Below are 24992 nucleotides of genomic sequence, written 5' to 3' on the forward strand. Positions count from 1 at the left end.
TATATCAATTTCAGTTTATTTTCATTTATTCATCTCTGTGTTTACATTTAGCACAGAATATTTATGGATTCTGGATATTAAGGGATTACAGAGTAAGTTTATGATCTATCATTGTATAATCTCTCATATCCTTTATTGGTCAGACTTTCACCACTATCTATCTACCCTCCCTGCCCCAGACGCACGTGAATTTAAATATAAACTCTATTTGTAGTTTAATATTTTTCTGCATAATTTATGTAGAAGTAAATAAATTATTAAGATTTATTCAACCCAATTTTCATAATTAAAGTTTACACTGGGATATAACTAAAGTAATATTGGGGTAATATGCTCTCAATGCTGAAAATACTGAATTGTAAAATGCTGGAAGTACTCAGCAGGTCTGGCCATATCTGTAGGATGGAAAACAGTGATAACGTTTCAGGTTGAAGACCCTGGATCTGAATTGGGAAGGAGAAGGCTGTGGAGGCCAAGTCAATAGGTATTTTAAAGGTGGATTTTGACAGTTTCTTAATTAGTACGGCTGTCAGGGGTTATTGGAGAGAAGACAAGAGATTGAGGGTGAAACTAAAAGATAAATCAGCCATGATGGAATGGCAGAGTAGACTTGATAGGCCAAATGGCCTAATTCTGCTAGTTTAATTTATGAACATGAGAAAATACGCTGGCTTCCCCTCTCCCATTGTAACAAAGCCATCTTATCTATTTCCTGTGGGTTTACTAAGGGATCTAGATTAGTTGGGAAGGTGGCCCAAGGATTGGGTAAAAAAGGAATTTAACTCTGACAAATGTGAGGGGTCGTGCTTTGGAATGTCATACCAGGGCAAGACTTACACAATAAGTGATATAGCCCTAGATGGTGTAATGGAAACAGAGAGATCTAAGCGTACAGATATGTGGTTCCCTGAACGTGGTAGCTCAAGTGGACAGAGTTGTGAGGAAAGCTTTGAGCATGCCTGCCTTCATTGAGAAGGGTATTCAGTTCACAGGTTGGGACATCATGGTGCAGCTGTACAAGTCGTAAGTGAGATCACACTTGGAATATTGCCGTTTTGGATGCCAAGCTTTAGGGAGGATATCATTAAATTGGAAAGAGTGCAGAAGGGATGTTAGCTGGAGTTGTGGGCTTGTGTTATAGGGAGAGGTTGGATAGACTTTACTTTACTTAAGATTAGAGATACTGTGGAAACAAGCCCTTTGGTCCATCAAGTCCCCGTCGACCAGCGATCATCCCGTACTACTCCTACACACAAGGGACAATATACAATCTTAACCAAGCCAATTAACTTACAAAACTATACGTCTTTGGACCTTGGGAGAAAACCGGAGCATCCAGAGAAAACCCATGTGGTTACAGGGAGAACTTACAAACTCTGTACAGACAGCACCCATAGTCAGGATTGAACTCTACCACTTCACCTTTGTGCTGCTCCAACCTTTTTCCAGTATACACCAGGACTATTTCTTTGGAGTGTCGGAGGCTGAGAGGAGAACTAATTGAGGTGTACAAGAGCATGAGGGACATGGATAAAGTGAACACCCACAATCTTTTTACCATGGAAGAGAATTCTAAAGCTAGAGGACATGGGCTTAAGGATAGAGGGGGGAGATGTAAGAGGGATCTCTGGTGCAACCTTTTCATTCAGAGAGTGGTCCATATCTGAAATGAGCTGCCAGAGAAAGCTATAGAGGAGGACATAATTAAGACTTTTAAAAGACACTTGGACAGATATGTGGAATTTGGGCGAAAGCATTAAAATGGGATAAGCCTAAAATGCCAATTTGATGGACATGTACAAGGTGGGCCAAATACCCCGTTCCCATTCTGTATAACTCTGTGACTCTTATGTTCTTTTGTCTGTGTACTCACTCTCTAACAGCACCAATTCACTGACTGATCAGATAACCTTGTTTACAGTTTATCCCCATGGTCACCCCAGTTTTATCCTATCAGAGACGTATGCCTGCCTCAACTCCCCTTCATCCATCCTCAGGATTAACAAAAAAAATTCTGTCCTTCCCAGTTTAGTTTAATTTAGTTTTGGTTTTTGTTTAGTGATACAACGTGGAAACAGGCTCATCGGCCCACCAATTTCACACTGAACAGCGATATCTCGTACACGATTTCTTTCCTACAATCTAGGGACTTTAAAGAAGCCAACTAACCTATAAACCTGCATATCTGTGGAATGTTGGAGGAAACCTAAAGCACCCAGCGAAAACGACATGGTTATAACGGAGAACATACAAACTCTGTACAGACACAGCACCCGTAGACAGGATTGAACACTGGTCTCTGGCGCTGTAAAGGGCCTGTCCCACTTGGGCCATTTTTCAGCAGACTGCTGGTGACTGTCAAGTTGCCCGCAGTCGTCTGAAAAAACGGCAACTGTAACAGCGACTGTCAGAGTGGAACACATACACAAACACATCGCTTCCTTCACCAGCCCGTTACACAGGTGGGGGACAGGGCAAGCCGGGGGATCGCTGTCTAAAAAATTCACACGGTGCAAAACCAAGGTGAAACAGACACACACCGCGATGAACAGGAGCTGTAAAAAGAAAGCTAAAGCACAGTGTACGGTAAGTCCTTTTAAAGAGGGGGGGGGGGGAGGGGGGAGAAGGAGTGGAGACAACTTTTAAGAAGCCAGAGATACATGGCTGTGAAGCTCGGCGGACATTTAACATTACTGGTCGGTTATCCTTTGTTCTGAAAACTGCTGCTTACTTTTTTTTTCCCCAATGAGCCAATTAAATTCGGCACTGGCTACAACCTATAAGAACCTCCGAGACCCTTTGACCTCCTGGCAACCCATTAGGACCTCCTGGCGACCCACCGACGGCTTGAGAATTCTCACTACTCTCACTGGCGGCTTCATTTTAGTCGCCGGTAATTTTTCAACGTTAAAAAATTCACGGTGACCATAATGAGGCCACGAGTAGTTCCCAGAATGCGGGAACTCCGCACAACCATGAAGGTGACTCCCCGCAACCACCTGCGAACATGTGGTCACCATGTGGCGACTGCATAGTCTCCTGCAGTCACCTAAAAAATCACCTAAGTGGGACGGTGCCAGAAGGCATTAACTCTACCACTGTGCCACCGTGCTGCCCCTGTACCATTCTAATGAGGTGTCTTCGACCAGAAACAGTGACTCCTCTTTCTCTTCCCACAGATGTGGCCTGACCTGCTGAATATTTCAACCATTTTCTGTTTTTATTTTAGATGACCAACATCTGCAGATTTTTGGTCATCCCAATGAAGATTTTGTTGCGTATCTAAAGCTAAAATTGTGCCTGAAACTCATGTGTTTTTTTTTAGATGTTAGTGGATAAAGATCAAAATGTTGGTGTTTGTTGACTTAATTCTGCTTTGTTATTTTAACAGTTGAACTTCTGCCAAGAACACAACTTATCAAAGAGGTTGGCGCAAACAAAACTAAGTTAACTTAATTTCTTCGCAGATAAGTTAACTGTCCCTCTGGAAATGTATTTTAATGACTCTCTTGAGCCAGTCAGATTGATATTTTTAATATTGTATCTTTCAATGTTTTCTCTTAAAGGCAAATCCCATCATCCAGAGTGTTTGCTTAGGAGAGAATAGTGCTATTGAAGAGGAGCTCAAAAGGAGTGGCAACGTCTCACAATGGGCTGGAGGTGGAGGAGGAGGTGGCGGGGCCACCTTTATTTTCAAGGTAATAATTTATAAAATAATTGTCCAATTACAGGTATTTTATCTTTTAATAAAACTGTCCTCCATGCTTTTCTTACATTTCATACATAAGTGTGAGCCATTAAATATCTAAAGCACTTATCTTAACAGCTTCATGAGAAATGTCATGTTATTGCTAACTGCTATTTAATGGAGAATTAACACAAATGTTAGTGAAGTATGCTGTGACTTTTGTCCTGGTTTACGTATATCTTTCACTCTTTCTCCCACCTTTTCATGAGTAATCCTGGTGTCTTCCCCCTGTCTCCATAAACATAAAGTGCTGGAGTAACTCAGCGGATCAGGCAGCAACAGGAATGGATAGAAGACTTTCTTCCCAGTTATCATTAGGCAACTGAACCGTCCTCTCATGAACTAGAGTGCAGCACTCAGCGCCCATCTACCTCATTAGAGACCCTCGAATTATCTTTAGTTTAGTTTAGAGATACAGCGCAGAAACAGGCCCTTCAGACCACCGAGGCCGCACAGATCAGCGATCCCCATACACTAACACTATCCTCCACTCACTAGGGACAAATTTACAATTATACCAAGCCAATTAGCCTACAGTCCTGTACATCTTTGGAGTGTGGGAGGAAACCGTGGGAAGGGGAGGGGAAAGAAGGTGGGAAAAATAAAGGAAGAGGGTGGAGACAGTGGGCTGTGGGAGACCTGGGAAGGGGAGGGGTTAAGAAGGAGAAAGCAGGGACTACCTAAAATTGGAGAAGTCAATGTTCATACCACTGGGGTGTAAATTACCCAAGCAAAATATGAGGTGCTGCTCCTCCAATTTACAGTGGGCCTCACTCTGGCCATGGATGAGGCCTAGTACTTGAGGGGGAAGTGGGAGGGGAAGGAGGGATAAAGCAAGGTGTGCTGACCTCTACCGGTCTGAGGCCAGGCGTCAACTCTCAGACACCTCCTCCTACTTATCCTTGGACCATGATCCCACAGACGAGCACCAGGCCTGAATCTCAAGCACCATAACTGACTTAATCATTTCCGGCTCCCTGCCCTCTAAAGCCTCCAACCTCATCGTTCCCCAGCCCCGCACAGCCCGATTTTATCTTCTCCCCAAAATCCACAAACAGAACTGTCCTAGCAGACCTATTGTTTCAGCTTGTTCATGTCCCACCAAACTAATTTTCACATACCTCGACTCCATCCTATCCATCCTGGTCCAATCCCTCCCCACCTATATCCAAGACACCTCACACGCTCTTCGCCTCCTTTATGACTTCTGTTTTCCAGGCAATGTCTCCCCACTCCTTCATCTTCATTACGGATGTCCAGTCATTCCACACCTCCATCCCGCACCAGGAGGGTCTTAAAGCCCTCCATTTCTTCCTCGACCGCAGAAATAGCCAATTTCTGTCTACCAATACTCTCCAAGGCGTAGCTATGGGCCCCGGCTATGCTTGCCCCTTTGTAGGGTACGTCGAACAATCCCTGTTCCAGGAGTACATTGGCCCTATCCCCGAACTCTACCTCCACTACATTGACGATTGCATTGTTGCTACTTCCTGCACCTATGCAGAACTCACTGACTTTATCCACTTCACCACTAATTTCCATCCAGCGCTGAAATTTACCTGGACCATTTCCAACATCTCCCTACCGTTTCTAGATCTCACCATCTCCATCGCAGGCAACAGACTGCTGACCAACATCTACTACAAACCCACTGACACCCATAGCTATCTTGACTACACATCTTCCCACCCTGCTTCCTGTAAAAACTCTATCCCCTACTCCCAATTCCTCCGACTACGCCGCATCTGCGCCCAGGATGAGGTGTACCATACTAGGGCATCGGAGATGTCCCCATTCTTTAGGGAACGGGGTTTCCCCTCTTCCATTATACTCACCAGGGTCTCTACTATATCCCGCAGCTCTGCTCTTACTCCCCCTCCCCCTATTCGTAACAAGGACAGAGACCCCCTTGTCCTCACCTTCCATCCCATTAGCTGTCGCATACAACATATAATCGTCCGCCATCTCCAACGGGGTCCCACTACTGCACATCGTCCCATCTCCTTCCCTTTCTGCTTTCCGCAGAGACCGTTCCCTTCGTAATTCCCTGGTCAATTCGACCCTTCCCACCCAAACCACCCCCACCCAAACCATCTCCTCCCCGGGTACTTTCCCCTGCACCGCAGGAAATGCAACAACACCTGTCCCTTTACCTCCCCCCTCGACTTCATCCAAGAACCAAATCAGTATTTCCAGGTGAGGCAGAGGTTCACTTGCACCCCCTCCAACCTCATCTACTGTACCCGCTGTTCCATGTGTCAACTCCTCTGTATCGGCGAGACCAAGCGCAGGCTCGGCGATCGTTTCGCTGAACACCTCTGCTCCATCCTTCTTAACCAACCTGATCTCCCGGTTGCTCAGCACTTCAACTCCCCCTCCCATTCCTGCTCTGACCTTTCTGTCCTGAGCCTCCTCCATTGCCAGAGTGAGGCCCAGCGCCAATTGGAGGAACAGCACCTCATATTTTGCTTGGGTAGTTTACACCCCAGCAGTATGAACATTGACCTCTAATTTTAGATAGCCCTTGCTTTCTCCCTCCTTCCCCTCCCCCTTCTCAGTTCTCCCACAAATCCTACTGTCTCCGCCCTCTTCCTTTCTTTGTCCTGCCCCCCCACGACATCAGTCTGAAGAAGAGTCTCGACCCGAAGCGTCGCCAATTCCTTCTCTTCATAGATGCTGCCTCACCCGCTGAGTTTCTCCAGCATTTTTTGTCTACCTTCCAGCATCTGCAGTTCATTCTTAAACAATGATTCTTAAACATATAGCTAACAATGGCCTGTTTCTTTTATCATTGTTATTTTTTTTGCATATCTTTCATTCATTAGTTCTATATCTCTCTACATCATCGTCTATATGTCTCTTGTTTCTCTTTCCTTTGACTTTCAGTCTGAAGAAGGGTCTTGACCCACTGAGCATTTTGTGCCTATCTTCGGTTTAAACCAGCATCTGCAGTTCCTTCTTACACACTTTTCTGTGTAGCTCTGTGTACAATAATAAACTAAAGTTAAAATTAAACTAAACTGGACAAGCCCTTCATTAGGTCCTCTCTGGCTACAGCTTTGACATTCTCCCTGATCAATAATGCAACACCTCATCCTTTTTCCACCCCTCTGTCACGTCAGAAACATATAAATCCAAAATTGAATGTTCCCATTGATGCAAAACAATGAAGCAATGGTCATTACTATGCATCACTCATGGAAATTCAATTTTTCAGTTGCATAACTTTGTTTATCAAAAAGCATTTTGCAATTGAAATTCTCAATAATATTGGTTAAATTGGATCCTGCAATCTTGCACTTTGAAAGCAAAATTAATACCCAGGGGACCAAATAGACAACAGTAGCACAGTATCAAATCTTCTGAGTGCAGTGAGGTGTACAGCATGTAGCAATATTACCACAGCTGCCTTTAATATGCAGCCTGTCCTGAACATCCAACTTATGGACACTTATGGAATTCTCTGTGGAATTCTCTGCCTCATAGGGCAGTGGAGGCGGGTTCTCTGGATGCTTTCAAGAGAGAGCTGGATAGGACTCTTAAAGCTAGTGGAGTCAGGGGATATGGGGAAAAGGCAGGAATGGGGTACTGATTGGGGACGATCAGCCATAATCACATTGAATGGCGGTGCTGGCTCGAAGGGCCGAATAGCCTACTCCTGCACCTATTGTCTATTGTCTATTGTCTATTGTATATTATGTATGTGAATGAGCGCCCACGACATTATTAAATCCAAAGTCCAACGCATGCACATATGTTCACATACATTCACTTCTAAAAATGGTAGAGCTAGCATCCTCACTCTCTCCACTTTTAGCAATTATTCTTTTTTCATCAGTCTTATATACTTTGATGCCACTCATTACAGTATATACCTAGACTACATAGTACATTACATAGAAGATAGACAATTAATGTTGGAGTAACTCAGCGGGTGTGGGGGCATCTCTGGAGAATAGAAATAATAAAAATATTCCCTTTCTCCAGAGATGCTGTCTGACCCGTTGAGTTACTCCAACATTTTGTGTCTATCTTCGATGTAAACCAGCATCTCTAATTCCTTCCTACACATTACTTAGACTTTGGGGCATTATTTTTGTCTTTGTACTATTATTGTTTGCTAATTTTATTTGATTATTTTTTTATATATATACTGAAAATGTTTTTTATTGCAGAATTTACAGAGTATTGTGTTTATATATCAGTTGTGCTGGTGCAAGTAAGAATGTTATTGTATTGTTTTGGGACATGACATGAAAACACTCGTGACTCCATCTTTGCTTGACTCTCTTGACTGGGGAGATAGGCAGTGGTGTACCTCATCATTCAATGATATTACCATCGTTGCTTTGATATACAGGCCATCCCCGTGTTACCATCGCCCGATTTATGGACACTCCCACATAGAAACAAGCCTCCATTATATCATTCAATTCAAAAGTACGATGGTGTGGTTACCATATTAAGTGATTTTCATAATTCATAAGGTCATAAGTGACTCTGAAAATAGTTTGTAATTATTATTTAAGGAATCTTGAATGAATTGGGTAGGCAGAGGGGTTAATCAGTCCTAATAGCCTCAATATGGCCTTATGTCCATCCTTTCGTCAGTGAACACATGCAACGGTGAATTAACACAACACATTAGTGCATTGTGCTCTGAACTTCATGGAATGGGACACATGGAACTGCAGATTTCTCCCACTATCCGGTCCCTTCCCCCACCTCATCCACTTCCACCTATATCTATATCATAAGATCATTAGTGATGGGAGCAGAATTAGAATTCGGCCAGAATTCGGCCCATCAAGTCCACTCCACCATTTAATCATGGCTGATCTATCTCTCACTCTTAACTGCATTCTCCTGCCTCCTCCCCATAATGCTTGACCCTCTTATTAATCAAGAATATATCTATCTCTGCCTTAAAAATATCCATTGACTTGGCTTCCATAGACTTCTGTGGCAATGAATTCCACAGATTCACTACGCTCTGACTAAATTCCTCCTCATCTCCATCCTAAAGGAACATCCTTTAATTCTGATGCTGGTCCTAGACTCTCCCATTAGTGGAAACTTATGGACAAAATTGACTTATGGATGTATGTGCAAACAGAACCTTTGTTACCCGGGGATGTTCTGTACACTAACTATTTGATCGTAAATATACAGGCCTAAATTTCAATTTTTACAGATAACCTGGAACTTGTAAATGTTAATAATCATCAAGAAAGATGGTGATGTGTTATGGTTGTGATTCTAGACTACTATCCTCAGGCTACGAGCATTGATCCAGAGATAAGAATTCAAATCCCACCAAGTCTCCTGAGGAATATATATATTCAAGTAATTAAATGAATCCGGAATTTAAAAGAAGAGCTAATAACTATAAAAGCCATCAACTGTAAAGATATAAACTGACATATTTTTGATGAATAAACAAAGAGCAATAGTTTTCAGTGGAGATGATTGGAAAAAGATTCAGAGATGACATGAAGGAGACTGGCAAATTATCATGACTGTCTCATCTTGTTCACTAACATCCTTTAAATAAGGAAATCTTTTGCTGGCCATGCCTATGTGTGGTTCCACAATATATATCAAGGTGCAATTATAATTGACTTTCACATCTCATGAAAAAGGTAATTAAAAACTAAAATCAGAAGGATATAAACATACCATAAAATTGGAAGACACATTGCAGATTCAACTTAGTGGAGAAATGGGAACTGAATAATTTTCAGATAACAGTGAGGAGAGACAATATGAAACAAAAAATACTATTTTAAATGGAAAGATGATTAAGGAACCTGGAGGTACACAGATCTTGAGAGTGGCAAAATAATTTGCAAAACATTGCAAAAATATACATATCCTTGGCTTTATTAACAAAACAGTTTACCCTATTGTCACGTCTACTGAGGTACAGTGTAAAGCTTTTTTGTTGCATGCTAACCAGTCAGCGGAAAAACTATACATGATTATAATCGAGTCACCCACACTGTACAGATACATGATAAAGGGAATAATATTTAGTGCAAGATAAAGTCCAGTAAAGTCCAATTAAAGATAGTCCAAGGGATTTCAATGACGTAGATAGTAGCTCAGGACTGTTCTCTAGTTGTTGATAGGATGATTGCCTGATAACAGTTGCATGAAAACAGCCTTAACTAGAGCACCAAGGCATCACATACTAAGAAATATATACAATTCTTAAAGGATTTGCAAAGCAAAAACATACCCTAAAAGGATTGAGGGATTTCAGTGAATAAATACCTTTAGTTTTAGAGCTATAGCATGGAAACAGACCATATGGCCCAGCAAGCCCATGCTGTCCATCGATCACCTACTACTTCTATCTTATCCCACTTTCACATCTGTGCCCTACACACTTGGGGCAATTTACATGGGTCAATTAACCTACAAGCCCACATGTCTTTGGGATGTGGGAGTTAACCCATGCAGTCACACGGAGAACATGCAAACTTCACACAGACAGCACCCAAGGTCAGGATGAACCAGGTCTCCGGCTCTGTGAGGTAGCAGCTCTACCAGTTTGCCACTGTTCCACCGGTAATATGCATGTTAGGAGACAGAAGCAACTGGGGTTCTTGGAGCAAAGCAACACAACAGAGGGTTGAAGGGGGTTGTTCAGCATTAGAAATGTTCGTTATGAAGTAAATAAAGAGAACCTGTCTTCGTAAGCAGAAGGATTTGTGGCCGCAGAGTAATATAATTGCTAAAAAAGATCCAGCAGTGGCATGAGGAAATACTTTTGTTATAAGGGAGTGGGATTAATTAAATAGTATTGAGAAATTGCCAGCACAAGGACTATATATCGAGTGACCTTTCTCCATGCTCTGTCCATCTATGATTCTATGCTCTCTTCTGCCAGTAAACAAACTGCTGTAATCTTCCCACCTCGTCACATCTCTTTAGGCCAAATTACCATGGTTCTCTGCAAATATGCATTTCTATCCGTTACTCATCTGGATAATAGGCCTAATTCACATCATTAAAAGAAGGTTAACTGTAACCTAATTTAAAGTTAAGCAGAATATTTTTGTGATGAGTTTCATCCAATTCTTAACGCTCTTTATCAAAGAATAACATAACTACATTATACATCAGTACTGCTGCAAGGTTGAGTTAATTTTGGCAATAAATATCTTTGGTGTCACTTCGGAACATCTATTGGCCTCCCAGCACAGAGATGTCGCCAAGGAATTATGCCAACTGGCCCATTCCAGACTGACGGAACCAGTTAGAGTATATCCCATACACCAACCTACACACACGATAGACAATTTTACAACTTACCAACGCCAAGTAGCCTACAAATCTTTGGAGCGTGGGAGGAAACTGGAACACCTGGAAAAAACCCTTGCAGTCACAGGGAGAACATACAAATTTCATACAGACAGCACCCAAAGTCAAGATCGAAACCTGTTTTCTGGGATTGATAGGCAGCAACTCTGTCACTGTACCGTCCTTAAGGTATCACCACAGGGGGTCATAAGAGTGGCAAGGGTGCTTGTTTTAAAGGTAGTTTGCAAACACTACTGAATATGACACTAATTCATGTATAGACGCTGAGGGTGTCTGAAGAGTATTTGCACTGTTCTTGTATATTTTTTACACTGAATAAAGTTCATTTTTGGAAATAAAAATAAATCTGTGCAGCATTTTACCTCGGTCCCAGAAGCTGCAGTGCAATGAGGAAGGACAGGCAAAAACCTTTGACCTCTTCCTCTTCCCAAGCCCTCTATAAGGAGAATTGAGGAATTAATCAAACATTGCTTCCATTTTGCCTCGTATAAACACAAAAACAATACATTGCTCATTAACTAAACCTGAAGTACTGAATGAATAAAAAAGTTCCGTTAAAAGTCTGGGCAAGGTTATTTCCCCACAACCATCCCATCCTATCCCATCTCTTTATGCCAAATTAGCAAGGTGCAGTGCAAATTTGCATTTTTGTTATTTATTCATCAGGATAATAGATCTATTTCACCTCATTAATAACTTGAATGTTGCTGGGTTAACCCTGTGGGATTAATATAACATCAAAGCAACATCATCATATAAACCAATGCAAGAAAATTCTTCCTAACTAATATACTAAGCGTCATCATATTTTTGTATCTGATTAGGGTAGGAAATGTCCATCATCTCTTTTCCCTTCTGATGACCTTGCTTAATGGAATTTATAAGCCTTTATAACCTTTATAAATCAGATATTTCCAATTTCAGAATTTCGCATTCAATCAGTAAGATTTAATGACATTTTTATAGTACATTTCCATCTTAGTTATTTGAGGAGATATCATTTGGTCTTTTTCCATCACTTTATATGTATGGAAACATAAATGTAAGATTGAGTATTTCAGTGAAATGCTTGATGTATTGGAGATAATTTATAAGATGTTGCACTAAACAAAAGGGAATAGGAGATTAAGGATTATGAAAAGGAGTACTTACAAGACAAACAATGATTGGGGCCCTAGAGATGTGAAGACACCTAAGAGAGGTAACCCAGTGTAGTCAACAAATTAAATTAAAATTAATAATGCAGATAATTAATTTGCAACTCCATGAGTGCAGCATTTCATGGTAAAAGCAAAAGGAACAACTTAAAAGAATAATGGAAACAAATGAATTAATAAATTTTAAAAGGGACAAAATGTTGGAGTGACTCAGCAGGTCAGGCAGCTTCTCTGTAGAAAAGGAATAGGTGATGTTTCACAAAACGTTCTTGGACACATAACATATTCCGCCCCATCTGAGTCCCTTGCGCATAGGCAATTCCAGTCAATATTGAGAAGATTAAAATCCCCCACTACTAAAACCCAATTTTCAGCTGCCCATAAGTTTAGAGATACAGAGCGGAAACAGGCCCTTCGGCCCATTGGGTCCGTGCCAAACAACGATCCCTGCACACTAACACACTTATCCTACACACAATAGGATCAATTTAATTTTACCAAGCCAATTAGTCTGCAAATCTGTACGTCTTTGGAGTGTGGGAGGAAACTGGAGCTGGTGGAGAAAACCCACGGGGAGAAAGTACAAACTCCGTACAGACAGCACCCATAGTCAGGATCAAACCTGAGCCGCTGGTGCTGTAATTGATCTTATACATTTCTGCAATATTCTAATATATCTGTTTCTCTGGACTATTTTGAAGACTCTGACTAATGACAACCATAGCACAGTGATTGCCCCTCTCTTACTGTATTCCCAAATGTGCAGGTGATCAGACACGTCCTCAATTTCCTGCAAGTTACAAACCTCGCCTTGATTCTTCCTTACTTTATAATACAGAATGCATGACAATTTGATGCATCCTTTTTAAGGCAGAGATTGATAGATTCTTGATTAGTACGGGTGTCAGGGGTTATGAGAAAAAGGCAGGAGAATGGGGTTAAGAGAGAGATAGATCAGCCAGTTGGAGGAGACTATGGACCCAATAGCTAATTCTGCTCTTATTATTTATGACCTTATGATCCTCCTCACTGATTTGTTGTAAGTCCATGAACTGATCATAATAGAAACGTGATTCATTTAATATTCAACAAGCATTAGCAGAACAGAACTGTTTCAATATGGAAAAGTCTAAGTTGATCAGCAATTTGGAACTTCATCAATGGGTTTGAGTCCAGTGCTGTTTCTGATGTTTATCACTTTCATTTCAGACTTGCTGGAATCATGTTTGTTAGTCTTGTGTTGACTTGTAATCTAGGCGACAATCAAACAACATGGACTTACAGTATAAAAGAACACAGTCTCATTCCAATTACATTTTGTTTGTTTGCATGAACAGCTTATTGAGCATTTCCTCTCAGCTTTAACTTTACTTTAAACATTCCGTTCCTCAGGGCATACCAGGACGGAATTCTTCGTCTAGTAGAAACAACGAACTGCAGATGCTGGTTAATGCACAAGAGGATACAGTGTTGGAGTAACTCAACAGATTAGGCGGCATCACTGGAGAAGGGCCCCGACCCGAAACATCACCAATCGTGTTTTCTCCAAAGATGCTGCCTGATCTGCTGAGTTACTCCAACAATTTGTGTCTATCTCTGGAGAACATAGATAGGTTTCGGGATGAGACCCTTCTTCAGACTGATTGTAGGGGGATTGGGGAGAAGATAGCTAAAAGAGGGGAGAGACAAGACAAAGCATGGCAGGTAATAGGTGGATGCAGGGGGGAGTTGACCAAAGGCGGGTGGAAGATTTGCTTCACATTGCACCCACAAAATCAGCACGTAACTCACCTTGTTTCTCTGGGGTAGAATTAAAGATGCCAAATGTTATAACAAATTGATTTTTTAATGCAACTCGATTGATTTTGTATGTGTGACCTTCTGGAGCAGTTGTTTCACATTTTACATCATTTAGTGCAGAAATGTTATTCTGGATTGATTGTTGATTAGTTTGAGCCTAATTCTAATATGCCGCTTTGTTCCGGATTCTCCTGCCAGAATAAAGAATAGTAAAATCCATTTCTTATTGTAAACACCTTAAACTGGTCAACCTTATCATTCTCATTTGTTTCAATCCATTTCCATAGTGACATTTATAGTTAACTCTGTGAATCACCACTATACATACTCCAAGGGCAGTATTATTTTCATGAATATCAAAACCAAACAGATTTTTCCAAATGAAGTCCACTCATCATGCTGTTGCACAAGTAAAACTTCTTTTTATGTTCAACCATAACAACAGCAAGAATAGATTAATTTTGTGAAGTCAACTGTATCGCTGAATTTATAATCCTGTAATCTAAATATTCTTGTAAAGTATTACTCAGTGAACCGAATTTCAATTCGGAGCAAGTTTTAATTTAATTTTTATAACTCATAAAATCTTATGTCCTGATGGAACTGATTGTTTGCATGCTTAGGATTTGTTCGATAATGTTTTTATTGACTTTGATGGCCTAATTATTTAGCGCTACCCTATACCTAAGAAAATAGAACACAGAATAGTACAGCACAGGAATAGTACAACACATCTTCGGCCCACAATGTCAGTACCAAATATGATGTTTTGGTTAAACTAGTCCCCTCAGGCTGCACGTGATCCATACTCCTCCTTCCATCCATCTCCTTAGCCTGCAAATGATCCATATCCCTTCATCCATTCAACCCCGTCAGCCTGCAAATGATCCATATCCCTCATCCATTCAACCGCCAGCCTGCAAATGATCCATATCCCTCCATATCAGGCTGCGTGATCCATATCTCTCCATTCCCATCCATGTACCTATCTAAAAGCCTCTTTAGTGCCGCTATCCATCTGCCTCCACCACCACCCCTGGTGAAAGAGGAAGAACTAGTGACTGTAAAGTGCTTTCAGATTTCCCAAGGGTCATGAAATGCAAGTTTTTCTTTCTTTTCATTGGACCAGTTTGGTGACCATAAATACAGGGGAGCAGTAGATTTAATTTTCAACTATTTGCAAGTACCTCACAACTTTGCAACCTTCAGTTTCAGAAAAGTTACTATTCATAAACGACAAAAAAAATTAAATAGTTTTATTTTAATTGGAAATGCTAATTTAAACTTTGAACTTTGAATTTAAGCTTTTCATAAGCCAAAAGTAAATCCAGATTAGTTTAGTTCAGTTTAGTTTATTATTACGTGAACCGAGGTACAGTGAAAAGCTTTTTGTTGCATGCTATCCAGTCATCGGAAAGACTACACATGATTATAATATCCGCTATAACATCTATAGTGTACAGATACAGAATAAAAGGTATAACATTTAGTGCAAGATAAAGTCCAATAAAGTCTGATTAAAGATAGTCCGAGGGTCTCCAATGAGGTAGATGATACTGTAGGCCAGGATTACTCTCCAGTTGGAGATAGGATGGTTCAGTTGCCTGATAACAGCTGGGAAGAAGCTTCCCAGAAGTTTAATTTCCTATAACCGTATTTAACATTGTATTTGATCTCTGCAATATTCCAGATGGACAAGGGGGAACCAGTCCCATTGGTGATAGCAGCAGGTGGAGGTGGCAAAGCCTATCTGAGTAAAGATTCCAGTTTCCCAGAGGAGCTGTTAGAAACTGATTCTTCTATTCATGGAGTGAATGGCAGATCTGGTGCAGCAGGTGAGTGATATCCTTGACCAACCTCTTTAGGTCAAAAGACTTTGCAAGTTTCCTACCTTGAGCTCAATCAGGATATTTCACTGAACAATTACGCTCAGCCCACCAAGGCCTACTGGATCTCCCGGTTACCAACCATTTCAACTCCCTTTCCCATTCCAAAACTGACCTTTCTGTCCTGAGCCTCCAGAATGAGCCCACATGCCAATTGGAGGAACCTCATATTTCACTTGGGCAGTTTACAACCCTACAACACAGAATTCGAATTTATCTAATTTTAAGTAATCCCTGCATTCCCCCTCTTGTTATTCAGACCCATATATCCCTTCGTTATCACCTCTTCCACAGCCAACACTGGACCATTGGGGGCTCCATCTTCCCTTGGTCATCGGTGCATCACCTGATTTGTTCAGAGCCTTTTCGTACCTCCAGTTGCCGTCTCCCCCCCTCCGCCCCTCCCCCCCTGACTCTCTGTCTGAAGAAAGGTCGAAAGCTGAAATGTCACCTATTCCTTTTCTTTAGAGATGCTGCCCGACCTGCTAAATTACTACAGACTTATGTATCTTATCATATTTCGCTTGGGTAGCTTACAACCCAGCAGTATGAACATTGACCCCCCCCCCTCCTCTTCCTCCACCTTTGCTGTTTAACCAGTTTCACAGTTCAACACATTGTTTCCCTTTTGTGATCATACCTTCCCCAGCCAGCGATGGGCCCACCAAGGCACCTCCCGGCCTATGGTCATTGTGGTCAGCCCTGACTGGTTCTGGTCCTTTCTCGCCTCCAGATCTTCACCACCCCCACACCCCACCCCTTTTTCTGCAGAGATGCTGCCTGACTCGCTGAGTTACTCCAGCACTTTGTGTCTTTCTTCTACACATTTCAATGCTACTTTGTCTGGGTCTGCCGAATGTTGTTTTATACTTGCAAGGGAATTTCTGGTGTGTTTTGTCAGCTCTGATATTTATACCTCTGCTTAGAGCACGAGAATGTCTGGGCAATTATCCTTGACGTAACATTAAAGGTCATTCATTCAAGGAGATGAGTGTAAGCCAAAAAGAGGTGGTTGTTTCATGCATCCCTCATATCAGTCTATCCATTCCACACAATCGTATATAATGCAAAGAAATTAGCACACCAAATCAGACTTCCAATTACCCTTCTGTAGCTTAAAAAAAAATTATTGTTAAAATCAAATTTCCTTTTATATTCTGAACTTTAAGTAAAAGAAAACCATGATGTTATCATGTGGATGACATCAGGCACTAAATCTGGAACGTTTGAATGTGTAGGAAGGAGTTGCAGATGCTATTTTATACCGTAGATAGACACAGAACGCTGGAGTAACAGCGGGCCAGGCAGCATCAATGGAGAAAAGGATTAGGAGGTGTTTCGGGTCAGAACCCTTCTTCAGTCCCAAGTTCCGACCCAAAACGCCACCTGTACCTTTTCTCCATAGATGCTGCCTGACCCATTGAGTTACAACCGGAATTTTGTGTCTGTTTAAATATATATTTTTCTGAGGGTGTTGACACACTTCCAGCCAGCACTGGCTGATGTCTGATCTTGAGCAGGTCAGTCATTTAACTGCAGAAATCTTTACTCAATTTACTACTCATTCATTTTCCATATGCTTTCATTGTCCAGGAAGACATATGATGCATAAGATAGACGCAAAATGCTGGAGTAACTCAGAGGGACAGCATCTCCGGAGAGAAGGAATGGGTGACGTTTCGGGCCGAGACCCTTCAGAATTATTAGAAAAGCTTCCTTCTTCAGAACCAAAGAAGGGTCTAAAGAAGGGTTTCGGCCCGAAACGTTGCCTATTTCCTTCGCTCCTAGATGCTGCTGCACCCGCTGAGTTTCTCCAGCATATTTTGTGTACCTTCGATTTTCCAGCATCTGCAGTTCCTTCTTAAACAAGGGTCCCAGCCTGAACTGTCACCTGTCCATGCTCTCCAGGGATGTTGCCTGACCTGCTGAGTTACTCCGGCACTTTGTGTCTTTTTTTATAAACCAATATCTGTGGTTCCTTGTTTCTTTCATTATTGTCTATGTATGTTATCTTTCCTGTAGTTTTTGCTTTTGTCAGTCTCAAGTTGAGTTTAGTAAACATTTTGGTGGTACAGCGGTAGTATTGCTGCCTTACAGCGCCAGGGATCTGGGTTTCATCCTAACTCCAGGTGCTATCTGTATGGAGACTGTATGTTCTCCCTGTGACCACGTGAGTTTTTTCGGGTGCTCGGGTTTCCTCTGACATCCCAAAGACGTGCAGGTTTGTAGGTTAATTGGCCTCTGTAAATTGTCCCAAGTATATAGGATAGGACTAGAGTTGGCATGACTAGTCGACTGACCAGATGCTGCTGGTCGGCACGGACTCAGTCGGCCGAAGGGCTTGTTTCCACGCTGTATCTGTAAACTAAACCTGTTATCAAAAGACCATGGGAACAGCATGCCCTTGCAAAACAATCACACTGTGAAATTCCTTGATTTATGAAGACTTAAATCCTTCAGTCCTTGGCCTTATTGATCACTTCATAATTACTTCAAATAGTTTGCTGATACATTAGCATTGGATCTCTTTTCACCAATTCAACAAGGATTGTCTGTAAGACTGTACATAGAATTATCTTTATTATCTCGTTTACGCCGCAGATCCCAATTGAAATAAAACTGCTGCACCATAACTGGACTTTAACGCTGAAAATACAGTTTGTAATTATTATTTAAGCGGTCTTGAATTAATTGGGTAGGCAGAGGGACTAATCAGTCCTAATAGACTGAATATGGCCTCGTGTCCATCCTTCCTTCAGTGAACACATGCAATGGTGAATTAACACAACACATTAATGCATTGTGCCCTGAACTTCATGGAAAGGGACACATGGAACTGCAGATTTCTCCCACTATCTCGCCCCTTCCCCATCTCATCCCCTTCCACCTATATCTATATCATAAGATCATTAGTGATACGCAGAATTAGGCCATTCGGCCCTTCAAGTCTATTCCGCCATTCAATCATGGCTGATCTATCTCTCCTTCCTAACCCCATTCTCCTGCCTTCTCCCCATAACATCTGACACCCGTACTAATCATTGGTCATTGGAAGGAAGGGAGAATTGAGGTAGAGTTGTATTTCTGCTGCTATCGTATCACAAGTGCTCTGCAAATAACTGCTGATGCTAGTTTACGCAAAGGGACACATAGTACTGGAGTAACTCAGCGGGTCAGGCAGCAACTCTGGAGAACATGGATAGGCGACGTTCTGGATTGTACCCTTCTTCAGAGACTGGGTTGGCAAAAATCAACTGGAGTTTCATTTACTTTCGATAATTACAATTCTCAATTGCTTGCTCTTCAGAACCTTAGCAATGTAGGTATAGTGAAATTCTTTTTTTGCATACAAGCCAGTAAAATCTTACTATATACAAGTACAAGTGTGTACGGGTAGTAGATCATACTGAGTCAGTATACAAGAGTTGCCTCATTTTCAGCACCAACTTGTATCTTTCAAAATATCAAAGTCCTTAAAAGTCTAGTCTTGACGTGACGTTAAAGGCCTGTTGTCATGGCAGCAGCATTGGGTCAGATTCACAGCGGTCAGCCTGGCCTGACGATGAAATAATTGTTCTCCGATTCTGCCAGGTTCTATCTCAGGTGGGCCTGACATATCTCGGTTCCCACCGACCTCCCCTAGTCCCTGCTCCTGGCATGTATCTTCTTAAATGTTTTGTTCAGTTTAGAGATAGGGTGCGGAAACAGGCCCTTCGGCCCATCGAGTCCGCGCCAACTAGCAAACCCCACACATGAGTACTATTCTACATACTGGGGACAATTTACAATTTTTACCGAAGCCAATTAACCTACAAACCTGCATGTCTTTGGAATGTGGGAGAAAACCAGAGCTCATGGCGAAATCCCAGGCAGTCACAGGGAGTGCATACAAGCTCCGTACAGACAGTACTGGTAGTCAGGATCAAACCCATGTCACTGGCGCTGTAAGGCAGCAAATCTTCCCAGCACCACCGTACTGCCACATGCTTCAATGCTTCAATGGTTCTTTATTATCACATGTACCAAAGTAGAGTGAAATTATTTTTTTGAATGCAGTTCAGTAAGATTATTGCCATACATAAATTCAATCCCGATTAAGTTCAGCATGTATAGATGCAGCCCCCTGAGTCCATATGCAAGTCACCAGGTTTTGGCGCCATTTTCAAAGTCCCAGCTGCAGCTGGCCATCAAGGCCCATTGCAGCCGCGCCTCCTCCTGGACCATCCCGCGAACCATCATCCCTTTCCTTTCCTGGCCACCGAGAGCCTTTGTGCCTTCAGATGGCATTAGGAAAAGAACATAAGGTGCTGGAATAACTCAGGGGATCAGGCAACATCTGTGGAGAACATGAATAGGTGACGTTTCACTTCAGGATCATTCTTAAGACTATTCATGGAGAAATAAGGATCAGCAGGTGCCGGTTCTCGAAAAATGACCATGTAGCCAGACCCGCTGAATTACTCCAGCACTTTGTATCTTTTTTTTCCAAAACTATGCATGTTCTATCACCTAGTCATGTTCTCCAGAAATGTTGTTTGACCAGCCGAGTTACTCCAGCACTTTGGGTCATGTTTTGTAAATCACTATCTGCAGTTCCTTATGCCTACCTTTGAATGCCATTAAAAACTGATTTCGGCCAACATTGCATGATATTTCCAGAGAACCTGACTAGATGTTAGTACAAAACATGGCTGTGTGTTAACATTTCAAAGACAGCATATTTATCTGACGTGCTATTGTTAAAATTGGATTTAATCTAAATGCAGCATTACACATATTTTTGCATTATATTCTTAGCCCTTTGCCTCAAAGTGCTTCCTGTCATATCAGCGTCAGTGACAGGCCTGTAAATACCACTTATGCAATCCTGATTTCACCTTGTTGAAAATCCGGTGACAACTTTGACACTTACTGTAAGACATTTCCTGTTGTTATCCGGCTCATATTCATTCAATTTACATTCAGGGTTCTCTTTATGACACTGCCACTTGAACTGCCTCAGCCTAATATTTTTTGATACCACTCTGAACATCCCACCATAGTCACTCGGTTTTTCTGCTGAAGTGTGTTCCATTATGAATGTGGCTCTTAAGATAACTTGCAGCAAAATGCTTCACATGATATAGTTAGTAAAAAGCTCTGCTTTGTCCATTCTGAAGGGTGTTCAATCATGAGCTTGAATGCACCACGTAGTTAGGGCATTAATAGCTTCATCTTGATCAATCAGCCATTAAATTGATTATGCAATGCCTATTCATTTCAGCAAATGTCAGAAACCAAGTGAAATTTGAAATACTAAACAATTTATTGGTTCAATTGTACATTCACATTATTGTAACAAATTTATTAAGAGTATTAGTTATCTTAATTTCTACCAGTGATCTTCCATGTAGTGATTATTGCAAGATAGAGGTCAGATAATGTGTTGAAAGGAGGCCCTGCATTGTCTTGTAGAAACAAATAATGGCAGATGCTGGTTTATATCAAAGATAGTTGTAAAGTGCTGGAGTAACTCAGCGGGTCAGGCAGCATCTCCGGAGAACATGGATAGGTGACGTTTCAGGCCAGGTCTGACGAAGGGTCAAGACTCAAAACATCACCTATCCTTTTTCTCCAGAGATGCTGCCTGATCTGCTGAGTTACTCCAGCACTGTCTATCTTCAAGTCAAGTCAAGTTTATTTGTCACATACACATACGAGATGTGCAGTGAAATGAAAGTGGCAATGCTCGCAGACTTTTGTGCAAAAGACAAACAACCAAACAAACTATAAACACAATCATAACACACATATTCTTTTACATAATAAATAATGGAAGGAAAAACGTTCAGTAGAGTTAGTCCCTGGTGAGATAGGCATTTACAGTCTGAATGGCCTCTGGGAAGAAACTCCTTCTCAACTTGGTTTGGTTTGCGTCCAAAAGGGTGGTTTTCAGGATCGGATCTGAATAATTGTAATACCAGGTTCACAGACCCTGAACCTTTCACATCACAGGCTCCTGCTAAACACCTACAACTAAAATTTGCATCTTTGGTATAATCCAGCATCAACTGCAGTTCTTTGTTTCTACATTCAGGCAGGAAGGTGCCCTGGTAAACTCATTGTTGTCTAGGGAAAGTGTGATCTCTAGAGGGCTACATTGGGGTGATCTGTGGAAGTGGTTAAATGACTAGGGTGGAGAAAAGCGGGACAAGGGGGGAGGGGAGGGGAGTGATATTTTGTTACTTAAAATGAGAGAATCCAACATTCATACCACTGGGCAGCGTGCTGGTTTTACCAAAGAAAATGAACCAAAGAGGACAGATACACCATGCAAGTGGGCCGCAGCAACAATGGTACTACCTATCTCCCAACTATTACTTCAGAGGGTGTCAAGCAAAACAAATATGTGATAAAGATTACTGAACACAACCTGGGAGATACAATGATCTGCAGATACTGGAATCTTGCGAAAAACGCAAGATGCTGGAGGAACTCAGCGGGTTACAGCATCTGGGGAAGCACTGGGCGGGTGACGTTTCAGGTCGGGAATTCTTTCTGATTGTAATAAAGAAAAAGCGAAAAAGATGCTGGAGACAAACTCAGCAAGAGGGTTACATCTCTCCACTGCACTCTCCCCCCCCCCGATGTCAGAGTCAAAGTCAAAGCCCCCGGCTGGCGATCGATTGTCCCGCGGGGGCACACCGGGTCTTGGTCTTGGAGGCCCCCGGTGTGCGCTCGCAAAGCCATCGCAAGTCACTGGGCGGGTGACTTTTCAGGTCGGGACAATTCTTTAGACGGGCTGATTGCAGGAGCCCCGAAAAAGGATCCGCGGGCTCCCGGTGCCGCCGTCCGCAAAGCTGGCAAAAACGAGGCATCGGGGCAGCAGCAGCAGCGGGCAGCAGACAAAGCCAGCTCTGGCAGGTGAGTCGGCACCAGAGCTTCTTCCCGTGGATGCGGCCCCAACGACAACTGGACCCGACGAAAGGGGGTCGGGTCTCCAGGAGGGAGGATGTTTTGATTTGCAGAGGCCGCTGCTGGGCCTACCGAAGAGGTAAGGGGGAGGGAGGGATGTTGTAAACGATAAAGGCTTGAGGTGAAAAGGAGACAAAAGGGTGTCAGAGGAGGAGGGGTGAAATGTAAAACTAGAGGGATGGATCAAGGTGGAAGGTGACAGGGGAAGTGGAAAGGGGGGAGGATAAAAAAGAAATGAACACAGTCGACACCTCAACAGCAGCTTCTTCCATACGACCATCAGGCTATTAAACACTATGACCTCCAAATAGGTGTACTATATCTACTTATCAGTTGTGCTATCGCATGTAAGGATTTCATCGTTCCATTTTGGGACATATGACAATAAAACGCTCTTGACTCTTGACTTGGTTTGCGTCCAAAAGGGTGGTTTTCAGGATCGGATCTGAATAATTGTAATACCAGGTTCACATCACATCACATCACATTACCACATCACAGGCTCCTGCTAAACACCAACAACTAACATTTGCATTGCGCTTTTCTTTAGTACTTGCATTACTTGCGCTGTGTGATGGGTTTTAAGCACTGTACCGACACCACACAATGACTTGCCGGCATTCTGCCTGTGATACTAATAGAATTCACCTGGAATTCCCCTGGAGCCCCGTTGTTCTTTATAAATTGGCCGAGACTGTGGTTCAAATCCCGAGAGTACCCAGATATGTCTATTGTTGCGCCTAGTGATATCCTGTATAAATTAGTCAGAAGATGGGTTTTTCATTCTTATTGTTTGTATTGACAGCTCCTCCCCAGGTTACGAATGCTGGACTGGTGAGCAATTGATGCCTCGGGCCATGTACTTACTGCGCTTTAGAAGGAAGAGGGGGGGGACCTCATTGAAACCTACCGATTAATGAAAGGCCTTGACAGGGTGGATGTGGTGAGAATGTTTCGACTAGTGGGACAGTCTAGCACCAGAGGGCACAGCCTCAGAATAAAAGAAAGTACCTTTAGAAAGGAGATGTGGAGGAATTTGTTTAGCCAGAGGTCGATGAATCTGTTCAATTCATTGCCACAGACGGCTGTAGAGGCCAAGTCATTGGGTATTTTTAAAGTGGAGATTGACAGATTTTTGATTAGTAAGGGCATAAAATGTGATGGGGAGAAGGCAGGAGAATGGAGTTGAGAGGGAAAAATAGCTCAGCCATATAATTGAGTGGCAGAATAGACCCTATTGCCTATGGACTGAATGGCCTAATTCTGCTCCTTAAACTTATGGTTTTATGGACAATTAGAAGGCACTTTTTCACTCGGAGAGGGTGGTGGGTGTATGGAATGAGCTGCCAGAAGAGGTGATTGAGCCAGGTACTGTAACAAAATTTAAAATGCACTTGGACAGGTACATGGATAGGAATGAGTTAGAGGGATATCACCAACGGTGGGGCCTTGGCGGCAGCGGTGAATCCTGGACGGTGGTAAAGCCTCGCAGCGGCGGCGATACCTCGCGGGTCGACTTGCGGTCGATGAGAGCGTAGGGGAACCGCCATGAGGGAGGGAGGGAGGGAGAACAAAGGACAATGGGGACCCGGTGTGGGGGAACCGCTGTGGGGGGGAGGGGGATAGAATGAAATAATCCGGCGTGATTTGAAACTTTCTCAGCGTTTCTCGGCTACTATTTGTATACATTGTGTATGCAAGCAAAGAATTTCACTGTGCCTAGTCACATGTGACAATAAAGTATTGCATTGAAACTTGGGCAGGTGCGACTAGCGTAGATAGAGCAACTTGGTTGGCTTGGACAAGTTGGGCCGAAGGGTCTGTTTCCAAGCTTTTATGACTGTATGACTTAATTGACATGGAATAGTAGACACAAAATGCTGGAGTAACTCAGCCGGTCAGGCAGCATCTATGGAATCAAGGAATAGGTGATGTTTCAGGTCGGAACCCTTCTTCAGAATTTCTCCTTTTCAGACTGATATGGAATAAGAATCTCGACCCGAAACGTCACCCATTCCTTCATTTTCAGAGCTGCTGCTTGTTTCCCTGAGTTACTCCAGCATTTTGATTCTACCTTTGATTTAAACTGATTTAAGCATCTGCAGTTCCTTCCTACAC

At 42.4% G+C, this 24992-nt stretch overlaps 1 protein-coding gene across 1 annotated transcript in view; it reads left to right on the top strand.

Moving 5' to 3' along the window:
- The window catches only part of LOC129699874 (ALK tyrosine kinase receptor-like), a 265553-nt gene that overhangs the window by 168007 nt on the left and 72554 nt on the right, over positions 1 to 24992 (top strand). The window contains exons 6-7 of the mRNA XM_055640014.1: positions 3567 to 3698; positions 15725 to 15869. Of these exons, the coding sequence (XP_055495989.1) occupies positions 3567 to 3698; positions 15725 to 15869 (277 nt within the window). The remainder of the gene's footprint in view (positions 1 to 3566; positions 3699 to 15724; positions 15870 to 24992) is intronic.

This window comes from Leucoraja erinacea, chromosome 8 (genome assembly GCF_028641065.1).
Source record: "Leucoraja erinacea ecotype New England chromosome 8, Leri_hhj_1, whole genome shotgun sequence".
Taxonomy (NCBI): domain Eukaryota; kingdom Metazoa; phylum Chordata; class Chondrichthyes; order Rajiformes; family Rajidae; genus Leucoraja; species Leucoraja erinaceus.